We start from the raw sequence: 12,564 nt of genomic DNA on the forward strand, positions 1-12,564 counted from the left end.
GTTAAGTGCCTACTCTGTGTGAGGCACTGGGGATACAACAGTGAACAGGTGAATAGTTTTCCTTTCTTTAATACAGCTTACATTTAGGTGTATTTTAATTCTGAATCGTGAATCCTAGAGCACCATACATCGAATGAAGCAGTGATCCCAAGGAGCCATGATTCTTCACAAACTGCAGCAAAAACAGTATTTTAAGATTTCTATTCTTGGAAGCTGGGTCCTCTTACTAGTTCTGGGCAGGTGGGATGCAAAGAGATTGCCCGCCGAATATATACACAGACTTTGTGTTTGGGCTCAGCAGTTTGGGACTGGAACTCCAAATCACACCTGCAGCTCTGAACTAACCCGACCTAAGAGACACATAGGAGTACAGGAGAAAAAATACTCCATGAGAGCCCCGGGAAGGCGCAGCTACCCCCAGCCTGCAGCAAAAGGCCATGGACTACAATTCCCACATGCCCTTGCGACTGCCCCTCCCGTCAGCACAGCTTCGAAGTATGGGAAAGATGGAGGGACGTCGGGCGCACTCCTGTTGCGTCATTAGCGTGCGACTCCAGCTACAAAACTGGTCTGGGTTGAAAAAGTATGGCAGCTGCTGAGGCGGCCGTGGTATCGTCATCTTTGGAAACAGACACGGCCCGGGTCCCTGGAACTGCAGGAACAGCCGCAGCAACGGCCGCCACCTCATCAGCGACGGCTGCAGCCGCGGCGGTTGCGGCCGCCGCCAGGACCGGATCCGAAGCCACGGCCTCCAAGGCCGCTTTGGCTACTAAGCTGCTGTCCCTGAGCGGCGTGTTCGCCGTGCACAAGCCCAAAGGGCCCACTTCAGCCGAGCTGCTGAATCGGCTGAAGGAGAAGCTGCTAGCAGGTACCGCAGCCCGGGTGGGGACCAGGCTGAGGCGGTCGTCGCGAGAGCGGAAGCCGTAGAGAGCCAATGGGCTTTTTTTTTTTTTTTTTTTTTTTGCGCGTTTGTGCCTCAAGAAATAAAAGGAGGGTAAAGGGTAGGATGACCACTGAATTAGCCCTGGACAGACATCTGGGGCATCTCGAGCTTGGACTTGCCCTGACGTGAACTCCTGTAGCCCGGTTGGCAGTTGTCGTTCTCAAGGGAAGAACAACAAACAAAACACAAAAACCCCACACTTACACAAACACATCTCTTCCCTTGGGCAGGCCGGCCAATATTCTGTAATCTGATCGCCCAGGAGCCTTTTCTTTGGTTCACGTTGATGAACCTCTCCTGAAGGCAGAACTGGCTCTCTACCCCCCAAAGTTGCCAAAGTTGCATCCTTAAAAATAGTTTGGATATGCATATATCACTTAATTAACCAAGGCTTTAATGCAGTGGTTTTCACATAGTGGGCATAGGAATTATTTGGAGTCCCTTGTACAAATGCAGATTCCTGAAACCCAGAGGTTGTGATTTTGAGGTTCTGGGGTATTTTTAGGAGACCATTTTTAAAGTGTTGTTCCAGGTGATTCTGTTGTAGGTAGTCTGCGGACACGTTTTGAGGAACACCATAACTTAAGAGCATTCTTTTTGTTTCTTCACGCGCACTGAGGGAATATCAGAAAAGCCTGCAGGATCTCTCAGTTCATCAGCCCAGTAGATTATTTCAGACAGTGGCATCCAGGAACCTTAGGTTTATTGGACACCTACATTAAGCCAGATCTATGCTAGCCTATAGAGAAGTGAAGGTGAAAGATACTGTCTTTTCTCTTAGCTGTGCTCAAAGCATAGACATTCCTGCAGCCTTTGGTGATAAAGCTATTTGGCAAATTCAAGGCTGTCCTGAATTTGTCTCTGGCCTGTCTTTCCACACGGGAAACTTTCTTCTTAACATTGTTTGGAGTCCCTTGGCAAAGTTTATTATACTTTTTTTTTTTTGATGCAAAAACATTATTCTTATAGGAATTTGTTAATTAAAATGGACACAATCCAGATTCAGATGTTTAATGGCAGTAGGTACACTCTTGCGGATGTTTAATTGCCGTGTTCTATCTACTCGTTCTTTTGTTCCACTTTCCTTGCACTTTGTTACCTGTAAGAATGGGTCTTACAACAGGGAATGTTGAAGGAAGGAAATGCATCCAGAGCAAGCTTTGTGGTGTCATCATAGGGTTGTTTCCCTCATAGAATTGCTTTCATTTGGCCTGATTTGTTAGCTACACTGTGACTCAGACAGATTTTCATATGATCAAAGCCATACCCCTGCCTTCTGGTGAATCTGCCTCCAAGCCACTGAAGTTTCTTGTTGAAACTTGGTTAAAACATTGTTTCAAGACTGCGGCTAGGCTATCTTCCAGAAGCCTGTCCCTCGGGTGCAGATATTCTCATTACTCCATTTCTATATTGCTTTGATTGGTCTATTCTGTATTTATGTTAGCTAGACCAGGCTTTCCCAAATGCCATTGTAACTGGCTGTCAGAATTACCTGGTAAGATTCTAAAAGACACAGATTCCAAGGCACCACATTCTGATGCTAGCCAGGTTTGACACCCGCTCATTTAGACCACCGTTAATGGAAATAGCCTCTATTAACATTTCTGGCCTTTCCCTATAGTGATTCATATTATGCTAAAGTCCTTCCTCTTCTTTGTCTATCTGAATCCTTCAAGGCCCAAAACATTGGGAAAGACCTTAACAAATATTCTTCCATAAATGTTACCAATAAGGTGAACAAAATTCCAATAGAGGTGGTGTGTCTTTGAACTTGAAAGAGGCAAATTTGGACACAAAGGGAAGAAGCAAACTTGGGGGCCTTCTTACTCGAAGGAGTGTCAAGTTGAAAAATCCAAAGAGTTCTCCAAAAGTTTTCTATAAACTTATAGATGAGAAATCCATAATGCATTACGAGTGAAAGGTGAAGGGTTCGAAACCTGGACCTAGGCTTATGGGTTTGTGTTACAGCAGCAGCCATGCCTTTCCAAACATGGTGATATAATCAGAGAGGGGCCTTAGGACTGTGTTCTAACACACTGTGTTCTGTAATTACGTGGTCAGGCTGAGCAGCCCAGCACATCTTTTGGCCATCGAATCTGGCTTCTCCATTGTTGTTCAGCTTCCCTTCTTTTCCTTTCTCTGTTCCCTCTTTCCATTTTCTTTGGCTCTCTTTTTTATCTTCTTGGTGTCAGTGGTTATAAGGGAAGTTTGATGAGTTTGGGAGATGGAGATCAATCGAGCTGTTCTGCTCCTGCCCTTTCTCATTTGAACTTTAGTAGCCAATATTCTATCAATATGTTGATATATATAACAATAATACTGCTGAAAATAATAATAATTTATTGTCAGAATGTCTTGTGGTTTCCAAAGCACTGTCAGATAACATGATTTCAGTGTATCTTTACACTAGGAGGATGAGAGGGGCCGGGTTGGCATTTTCTTAAGTCTCAATGCTTCAGAGGTTGAGAGGCAACCTAACTGTTACCCACTTCCCACATAACCTTTTGTTGAGATTAGCTTCTTGAAGGAATAGTGAGGATTTTGATTTGGAGCAAAGGGCAATGAAGATACTTTGGGAACTTAGCATTCTTAGAAGTAGCCGTGTGAGAGGTACTCCCGACATTAGGTAACTGGGGGCACCAGCAAAGAATACCAGGAAACAAGAGAGAATTAGAAATGAAATTGAGGACCTGTAAAACTAGCTGCCTATGTAAAAACTAACTTCTTTTCATCATTCTCCAACAGCTCACTATTACTAGGAATTTACTAGGTGTTTCAGCGTTAGCCTGGATCTTTGCTCATGTTTAAAAAATTTTTTTTCCCTTCCAAAATGAATTCTAGATTCTAAACAACTAATTTTGGGATACTATTTCTTTGTAATTTAGGGAGTGTCTGTACATTTTTAAGTATGTTCTTTGCTAGTAATGTTATCATCTTAATCTGTTAAGTTTCTGTAGTACTTTTGTTTTGAGTATTCCATCTACCCTCACCCCTTGTGATAGAGATTCTATTTCATTTTTCTTGCTAATTGCTATTTCTCATCTCAATTACTTTCATAGAAGCTGGAATGCCTTCTCCAGAATGGGCCAAAAGGAAAAAGCAGACTTTGAAAATTGGACATGGAGGGACACTAGACAGTGCTGCCCGAGGAGTTCTGGGTAAGAGATGTGAATGGAAGTTTGATGTAACTATCACTTATTATAGAAAGAAATATTGGAGTGCCTGGATGGCTCCGTCAGTTAAGCATCCAACTCTCGATTTTCAGCTCAGGTTATAATCTCATGGTTCATGAGACCAAGCCTCCGTGTGGGCTCTGCGCTGACAGTATGGGACCTGCTTGTGATTCTTTCTCTCCCTCTCTGCCCCTTCTCGTGTACACATGTGCTTTCTCTCTCTCTCTCTCTCTCTCTCTCTCTCTCTCTCTCTCTCTCTCTCTCTCTCATAAATAAACTTAAAGAAAAAAGGAAGAAGGAAATATTGATTGAGAACAGATAAGATTGACTAAAGCTGTGCCATTTCCAGTCTGCTTTGGAGTATTTTAGATCTACTGGATTTATAATGCCGTCTTCGAAAGAAGCTCTGAACTGGTACAAACTGTTAGAAACTTTTAGAAATAGCCACTTTTGTGTGTGGATGGGACTTTGAAAAAGGGTGTTGTATCTGTGAAGAAGAGCTAACATGTAACATAGCAGGTCTGAAATCGCTGTGTTTAGAAAGGCCTGCTCACAAGGCTTGCCCTTGGAAGGCATCTGGGAACTTGGATTTTGGGAATGTTCCCTCCCTTCTCTATTTGATAAGGGTGCTTGCTGTCCCTCGGCTGTTGGTGTGAACAGTGTGGTTTATGTTGAACACCTGCTTTCCTTTTAGGAGTCTGGAATTTTGTCCTTCCACTCAGGCAGATGTGCCTGAGTAACCATCCCTCTCATCCCCTCCAATAAGAACTTTGGGTGCTGAGTTTCCAGCAGGCTTCCCTGAGTGGGAACATCGCACACATGTTACTGCTGTTTACATTTTGGAGGAAGGAGCATGCTCAAGTGTCCCGCTCATAGGAGGAAGAGAGAATAAGGAAACCGATGCATGAATTTCTCTGGTGTCCGTTTCCCATTTGATCCTGCCGTGTAACGTTACTATGTTACATTGTAAGTCTTAGCCATGTATGGATCTTCCAACATGGAGTGTGGTCATGGGGATTCCTGATAAGACATTTGGCTCTTTTTTCTGCCTATATCACATTTAATCTCAGAGTACAGCTGTCTTGAGAAAGTGAGCCTTATGGTTCCTGAGAGGAAGTCACACTTTCTTTTGGAGATATAGTGAGCATTTTATTGTTTGTTGAGGCAGATTGGTAGAATTGATTAACGGGAGAAAAATAATTTATCCCTATTTATTTATTTATTTATTTATTTATTTATTTATTATGCCTCTGGTAGAGGTTCTAAAGTTTACCTTCATGGACTGCTAAAGTGTGTATCCACATAGTTTATGTGGTACAAACTTTTTGTATAACTATGTCCATAGTCACAAAAATACATGAGTTAGGATTCCTATCCCTACATCCTACAAAAAAACTTCAGTAGGACAGTACTTACTTTTTACATGGTCTCGTGTTTTGTATTTTATTGTTTCTTTTTTTTTTTTGAGGTTGTTGAATCTGTTTATTTTAATTTTATTTTTTTAAAAAAGAATTTTTTTTTAACGTTTTATTTATTTTTGAGACAGAGAGAGACAGAGCATGAATGGGGGAGGGGCAGAGAGAGGGGGAGACACAGAATGGAAGCAGGCTCCAGGCTCTGAGCCATCAGCCCAGAGCCCGACACGGGGCTCGAACTCACGGACCGCGAGATCGTGACCTGAGCTGAAGTCGGACGCTCAACCGACTGAGCCACCAGGCGCCCCATATTTTAATTTTATTTTTAAAATTTACATCAAAATTAGCATATAGTGCAATAATGATTTCAGGAGTAGATTCCTTAATGCCCCTTACCCATTTAGCCCATTCCCCCTCCCACAACCCCTCCAGTAACCCTCTGTTCTCCATATTTGAGAGTCCCTTATGTTTTGTCCCCCTCCCTGTTTTTATATTGTTTTTGCTTCCCTTCCCTTATGTTCATCTGTTCTGTGTCTTAAAGTCCTCATGTGAGTGAAGTCATATGATATTTGTCTTTCTCTGACTAATTGCACTTAGCATAATACCTTCTAGTTTCATCCATGTAGTTGCAAATGGCAAGATTTCATTCTTTTTGCTTGCCGAGTAATACTCCAGTGTGTGTGTGTGTGTGTGTGTGTGTGTGTGTGTGTGTAGACACACACACGCACATACCACATCTTCTTTATCCATTCATCCATCAATGGACATTTGGGCCCTTTCCATACTTTGGCTATTGTTGATAGTGCTGCTATAAACATTGGGATGCGTGTGTCCCTTCGAAACAGCATACCTGTATCCCTTGGGTAAATACCTAGCAGTGCAATTGCTGGGTCGTAGGGTAGTTCTAGTTTTAATTTTTTGAGGAACCTCCATACTGTTTTCCAGAGTGGCTGCACCAGCTTGCATTCCCACCAGCAATGCGGAAGAGTTCCCCTTTCTCCACATTCTTGCCAACATCTGTTGTTGCCTGAGTTGTTGATGTTAGCCATTCTGACAGGGGTAAGGTGGTATCTCATTGCGGTTTTTGATTTGTATTTCCCTGATGATGAGTGATGTTGAACATTTTTTTCACGTGTTGGTTGGCCATCTGGATGTCTTCTTTGGAAAAGTGCCTATCCATGTCTTTTGCCCATTTCTTCCCTGGATTATTTGTTTTTGGGGTGTTGAGTTTGATAAGTTCTTTATAGATTTTGGATACTAACCCTTTATCTGATATGTCGTTTGCAAATATCTTCTCCCATTCTGTCGGTTGCCTTTTAGTTTTGCTGATTGTTTCCTTTGCTGTGCAGAAGCTTTTTATTTTGATGAGGTCCCAATAGTTCATTTTTGCTTTTGTTTCCCTTGCCTCCGGAGACGTGTTGAGTAAGAAGTTGCTGCAGCCAAGATCAAAGAGGTTTTTGCCTGCTTTCTCCTCGAGGATTTGATGGCTTCCTGTCTTACATTTAGGTGTGTCATCCATTTTGGGTTTATTTTTGTGTGCGGTGTAAGAAAGTGGTCCAGGTTCATTCTTCTGCATGTCGCTGTCCAGTTTTCCCAGCACGATTTGCTGAAGAGACTGTCTTTATTCTGTTGGATATTCTTTCCTGGTTTGTCAAAGATTAGGTGGCCATACGTTTGTGGGTCCATTTCTGGGTTCTCTACTCTGTTCCATTGATCTGAGTATCTGTTTTTGTGCCATATTGTTTCATTTTTTAAAATGTTGGTAATCCACTACATTGATTTCACAATACACTAATGGGTTGTGCCTACTGGTTTATAAAATACTGTGCTACGGTGTCCAATCCATTTTATTAGAGCTAAAAAATTAGATACAAACAATAAACCCAATCTAAGCTATCCAAAGGAAATGAATGCTTATTTAGGAGAAAAGAATAAAATTGGCGAAGAAAATTCTATTTTTCAAGAAAGTTAGAAACAATGTAGGAGTTTGCACTTTCAAAACTTACAGTTTTTATTTCATTCACATTGGCAAAAATATCTTTACTGAAGGTTTAAATAGATCTTTAAAACTAGGAAATCCATTTTCCTGAATTAGAGAACTTGAATAGGTAAATTCTGACAGTTATTGTTTCTTGCCATAACTAATAATAATCATTTATTGAACAACTTACTATGTGTAAAGTCTTCAGCTTAGGACATTCATAAATTATATACTTTAATCCTATTGTAGTCCTATAAGGTAGATGTTATTATTTGTCATTTTACAGAAGAAGAAATGAAAACACAGAGAAGTCATACATGGTCATAGTTTTTGGCAGAGTCAGGATTTCGACTCAGATGTGCTCAGCTCCAAAGCTTCTGCCCTAACCCGGCATGGCAGATACCTGGCTGGCCCTCCTTCTCCCATCCTGTTGCAGGATTACTGATCAGTGACCGCATTCTTAGCGATTGGTCCTACAACTGGCTTCTCCGTTCTTGATCAGTTCAGCACTCCATGAATTGAAGCCTGTTTGCTGTAACGATTCTGTTCTATTGTTTTCCAAGGCACAGCACCAAAATATAAGAAGAGACAGGATAAGGTCTGCTGTGTATTTACGAATGGACCAATTGTATTAGTTTCTGGTGGTTTTTACTCATTGGTATGCAGAAGATGATGACATTCAAGGCAGTGAATAAATAAGTTTAGTTTTTACCCTAAGCTAAGGGATCTTGTTGAAATTTCCATTTTAGAATTATGAAGGACAGGTATTTGGCTGAGATTTGTGTGAGTGGAAGAAGTTGCATTGGAATTAATTTCCTGTCTGGAGGCTTAATTTATATTTGATCATCCAGGGGTTTATATGATGATATAATCTGTGCATGTGTCAAATGTATTAATTTTTCTTCTAATGCCTGTAGTTCCCAATGAGGAATGAAGTTTAAAAAATGTAGGTATTTAGTCACAGAATAAAGGATATTCATTGTCTAAACTAGTAGTTCTGGAGACTGTTAGAAGTTGATTTTTGTTATATGGTAGAATAAACACTGGGTTCTAATCATGAGTCTGTGAACTAGCTGCTTTATTTACTAAGTACACATACCCCGGGAAAACCTATAATCTCTCTAAATCTCCATTTGTTTGTCTCTTGAAAGGGGTAACATCTACCATAACTCTCAGCAGATTTATGGAAATACCATACAAAATATTCATAACATAATGATATATGCTGTACTCTGTAAAGTGCTTTATAAAAGGTTTTTTAAACAAAACTGAACCTGTGTGAAAAAATGTACTTTTACTTTCAACATAAAGACTGTTTTTTGCTGTTTTTTTTCCTTTGTAATATTAATGGTACAGATTTAAGAATTTAGCTGACAATTTAAGATATAACCTGAAATTTAGGTTTATAATTCTGTTTACCTATGTTATATATGGTATATATGACACATAATTCTATAAAGAAGGCTTGCAAGATTCTCAAAAATCCTGTGGTAAATAGAATAATGACTCCCTAAATATGCCCATGTCATAATCTTCAGAATCTATGAATATGTTAGGTTCTGTCACAAGGGAGCATGAAAATTGCAGATGGAATTAATGTTGCTAATGAGCTAACTTTAAGGTAAAGAGATTATCTTGGAATATCCAGGTGGACCCAGTGTAATCACAAAGGTCTTGTGGACCTTGGTTTTCTTGGGTATAATATGAGAAGAAGGTTAAGCTGGATAACTCTAAGATGCCTTCTTGTTTCAAATTCTATCATTCTGGATCACTGAACTAGCAGAGACATCAGCGTTTCAACCATGGTAAAGTCAAACATGTCAGCCTACGCTGAGACACCTGCACTGTGGTTGATAAAGCCACTGTGCTCATCCTTGTGTCTGAGAATGTGTGCAGTTCCTTTTTTTAGAATGTACTTCTCTCTTCTCTGTATGTTCAAATTCTAAACATCCTTTAAGGCAACTCAAACTCTGTTTGAAATGCTTGAAAGAAGCATTATCTGGCCTCTTTAGCAGTTCAAAGTATTCCCTTCCTTGACCTTCTACAGCAGTTATGCTGCGTTCATTTTGACTCTTAATCATATATTATCATACTGCTGTTTAGTGTTATTCACTCATTATGCACCATTTTTTTGAGCACTTGCAATTTCTCTTATCTGTATTTTATTTTCCCTATAAGGCTATAAACTCTTTCAAAGTCAGGAAATGTTCTGTTTCATCAAAGTGTTGTTCTTGGGACTGTGTACATAGTACATAGTAGCTGCCCCAGAAATATTGACTGGGGATTCTTGAATGGAACAAAATTGGATTGGATCTTTGTTGTTACTATTATTAATGTTTATTTATTTTTGAGAGAGAGTGAGTGGGGGAGGGGCAGAGAGAGGGGGACTGAGGATCAGAAGTGGGCTCTGTCGACAGCAGAAAGCCCGATGTGGGGCTCGTACTCAAGAGCCCTGAGATCATGACCTGAGCCGAAGTTGGACGCTTAACCAACTGAGCCACCCCGGTGCGCTGGGTCTTTGTTGTTATTTTACAAAGTTTGTGCCTGGACGGCAGCAGCTGTCATCTGGAGAGCACTGTGCTCAACAGAAGATACTAAAGGCATACAGTTTTTTATCTTAGTCTTTGAACTAGTATGATTCTACCGTAGAAGCTTAGAGAGGGTTTGGGATGATTTTGTATAGGGGTTGAGATTTGAGCTAGGTTTCGAAGGATGAATTTTGAATAAAAAAGTGTTGGTACCGTAGACGTTGGGACCCAATTGAGTATTTTTGGGGGGGCTTTGTAGTGTGCAGTACAGGTTATCGGAAGTGGTTATGAAATGGTATGAATTGGAAGAGAAAGGGCTAGAATGTAGAACAGACTGGTATTGGTTTAGGCTAATTCAGGCTCATGACAGTGGGAAGAAAGTCTAGATGAGTCAGGTAGCAGAAGGATGAAAAGGAAGGGGGTCCGCTGTTAGAGAGTCTGATCCGAATTTTAACTCTACTATTTACTAGTTGTGAGATTCTAGGCAACGTTCTTAGAGTCTCTCAGTTTCCTCATCTATAAAATAGGGATAATTGTATTATTTTTTAGCATTGTTATAAGGATTAAATGAGCTAACAAATGGAAGCGTTTAGAGTGGAATTTGATACATGGTAAACTCAATGAATGATATCCACTGTAAATATTCATAATAATTCTTTCAGCTTGCCAGGCATTTCTCCTTGTTTTTTCTTGTAATTCTGAATTGTGGTGTTTATATTGTGTTCTTTTACAAAATCACATCCATTAATGAGAAATACTTCTTTTTTTTAAAACAATTTTTTTTTCAACGTTTATTTATTTTTGGGACAGAGAGAGACAGAGCATGAACGGGGGAGGGGCAGAGAGAGAGGGAGACACAGAATCGGAAACAGGCTCCAGGCTCTGAGCCATCAGCCCAGAGCCCGACGCGGGGCTCGAACTCACGGACCGCGAGATCGTGACCTGGCTGAAGTCGGACGCTTAACCGACTGCGCCACCCAGGCGCCCTGAGAAATACTTCAATTCTTACAAAAGCTTCTTGCTCTTAAGTGCAGAAATCATCGTAAACTCCCATTCTCACCTGGTGAAATGTGTTGTCACGAGGGTAAATAATGTTTGAAATTGAAGAGATAGGTGGGCCATTGTTGTACTTAATAGATGGTCTATATGAGTATACGTTCTGCAAGCTCTCATTTTACCCTGTATTCTCTTTTGTGTTTGGTTGATGTGTTATGTTTCTGTTTTCTTGATTGTATACTACTGGACACGAATCATCTCTAAATGGTTCATTAGCTATGATGATGGCTTTTGGTTTGCTTGGTAATGAACTCTGTCAAAAGGCTTTTATATATCGTGGTTAAATTGTGCCATGTATTTTTCACTGATGCCCATATAAAATTCCAGTGAGTCTTTGGAGATTCTTCTAAAACTTCATTATCTAATTGTCTAGGTTGAGTCTTCTCTCACGTTTAACACTTTGAGAGGAAAAACGTGTGTCTCCCATAGTGTCTTCAGAATTTCTAAGTTGCATGACAGGTTAAACTGATTGGAGTAAGAGGAGCCCTCTAATTATGCTAAATTTATTTATTTATTATACGTGCCAAGAAATTATGACCAAAATATATAGATATTTAAAAAACCTAGTTTTCAGAATAGAGTGTCCTAATATTTCTTTCTTTGGTTTATAGTGGTTGGAATCGGAAGGGGAACAAAAATGTTGACCAGTATGTTGTCAGGGTCCAAGGTAAGAATACTGGAAAACTTTTGTTTTTCTTTTTTCTTGAATGTTTTTAATGACCTATGTTTTGGATTTTGATCAATTAAAAAATAAACTGTGTGCATTTATAGGTGTCATTCCTGAACATTAATTACATGTCGTGATATATGAGATTCGAAATGTTGAGACTATAAATTGGAAATTCTTGTTTTTTTTTCAATGTTTGTATATTTTTTGAGAGAGAGACAGAGTGCGAGCGAGGCAGGGGTGGGGTGGGGGCAGAGGCGGTGTGGGGGCAGAGGCGGCAGAGAGAGAGGGAGACACAGAATCCAAAGCAGGCTCTAGGCTCCGAGCTGTCAGCACAGAGCCCAATGTGGGGCTTGAACTCACAAACTATGAGATCATGACTTGAGCTGAAGTTGGATGCCTAACCAACCGAGCCACCCAGGCACCCCTATAAATTGGAAGTTCTTAATTGAAAAGCAAATTGATTTATAGAAGCAAAAATTCTGCAGTGCCTATAAATTTTAAAAATTATACTTTTTATATAAATCTGTTTCTTAGATGCAAGAGAACTTACAGATCCTAACTTCTATTGGCAGGGTTTTTTTTTTTTAACCTTGGAATTTTTATAGAAACAATCCCACTTTGTAACCCATGCACTTTTTTTTTTTTTTAATGTTTTTAATTATTTTTGAGACAGAGAGAGACAGAGCATGAGCAGGGGAGGGGCAGAGAGAAAGGGAGACACAGAATCCTAAGCGAGCTCCAGGCTCCGAGCTGTCAGCACAGAGCCCGATGCGGGGCTCGAACTCACGGACTGTGAGA

General features: G+C 40.4%; 1 protein-coding gene across 1 annotated transcript in view; it reads left to right on the top strand.

Annotated features, from left to right (window-relative positions):
- Positions 1-535: 535 nt before the first annotated feature.
- The window catches only part of TRUB1 (TruB pseudouridine synthase family member 1), a 37,821-nt gene continuing 25,792 nt past the window's right edge, over positions 536-12,564 (top strand). Inside the window, exons 1-3 of the mRNA XM_003994437.6 lie at positions 536-868; positions 4,003-4,101; positions 11,708-11,763. Coding sequence (XP_003994486.1) covers positions 586-868; positions 4,003-4,101; positions 11,708-11,763 — 438 coding nt within the window. The 5' untranslated portion in view covers positions 536-585. The remainder of the gene's footprint in view (positions 869-4,002; positions 4,102-11,707; positions 11,764-12,564) is intronic.

The sequence above is a fragment of the Felis catus genome, chromosome D2 (assembly GCF_018350175.1).
Source record: "Felis catus isolate Fca126 chromosome D2, F.catus_Fca126_mat1.0, whole genome shotgun sequence".
NCBI lineage: Eukaryota > Metazoa > Chordata > Mammalia > Carnivora > Felidae > Felis > Felis catus.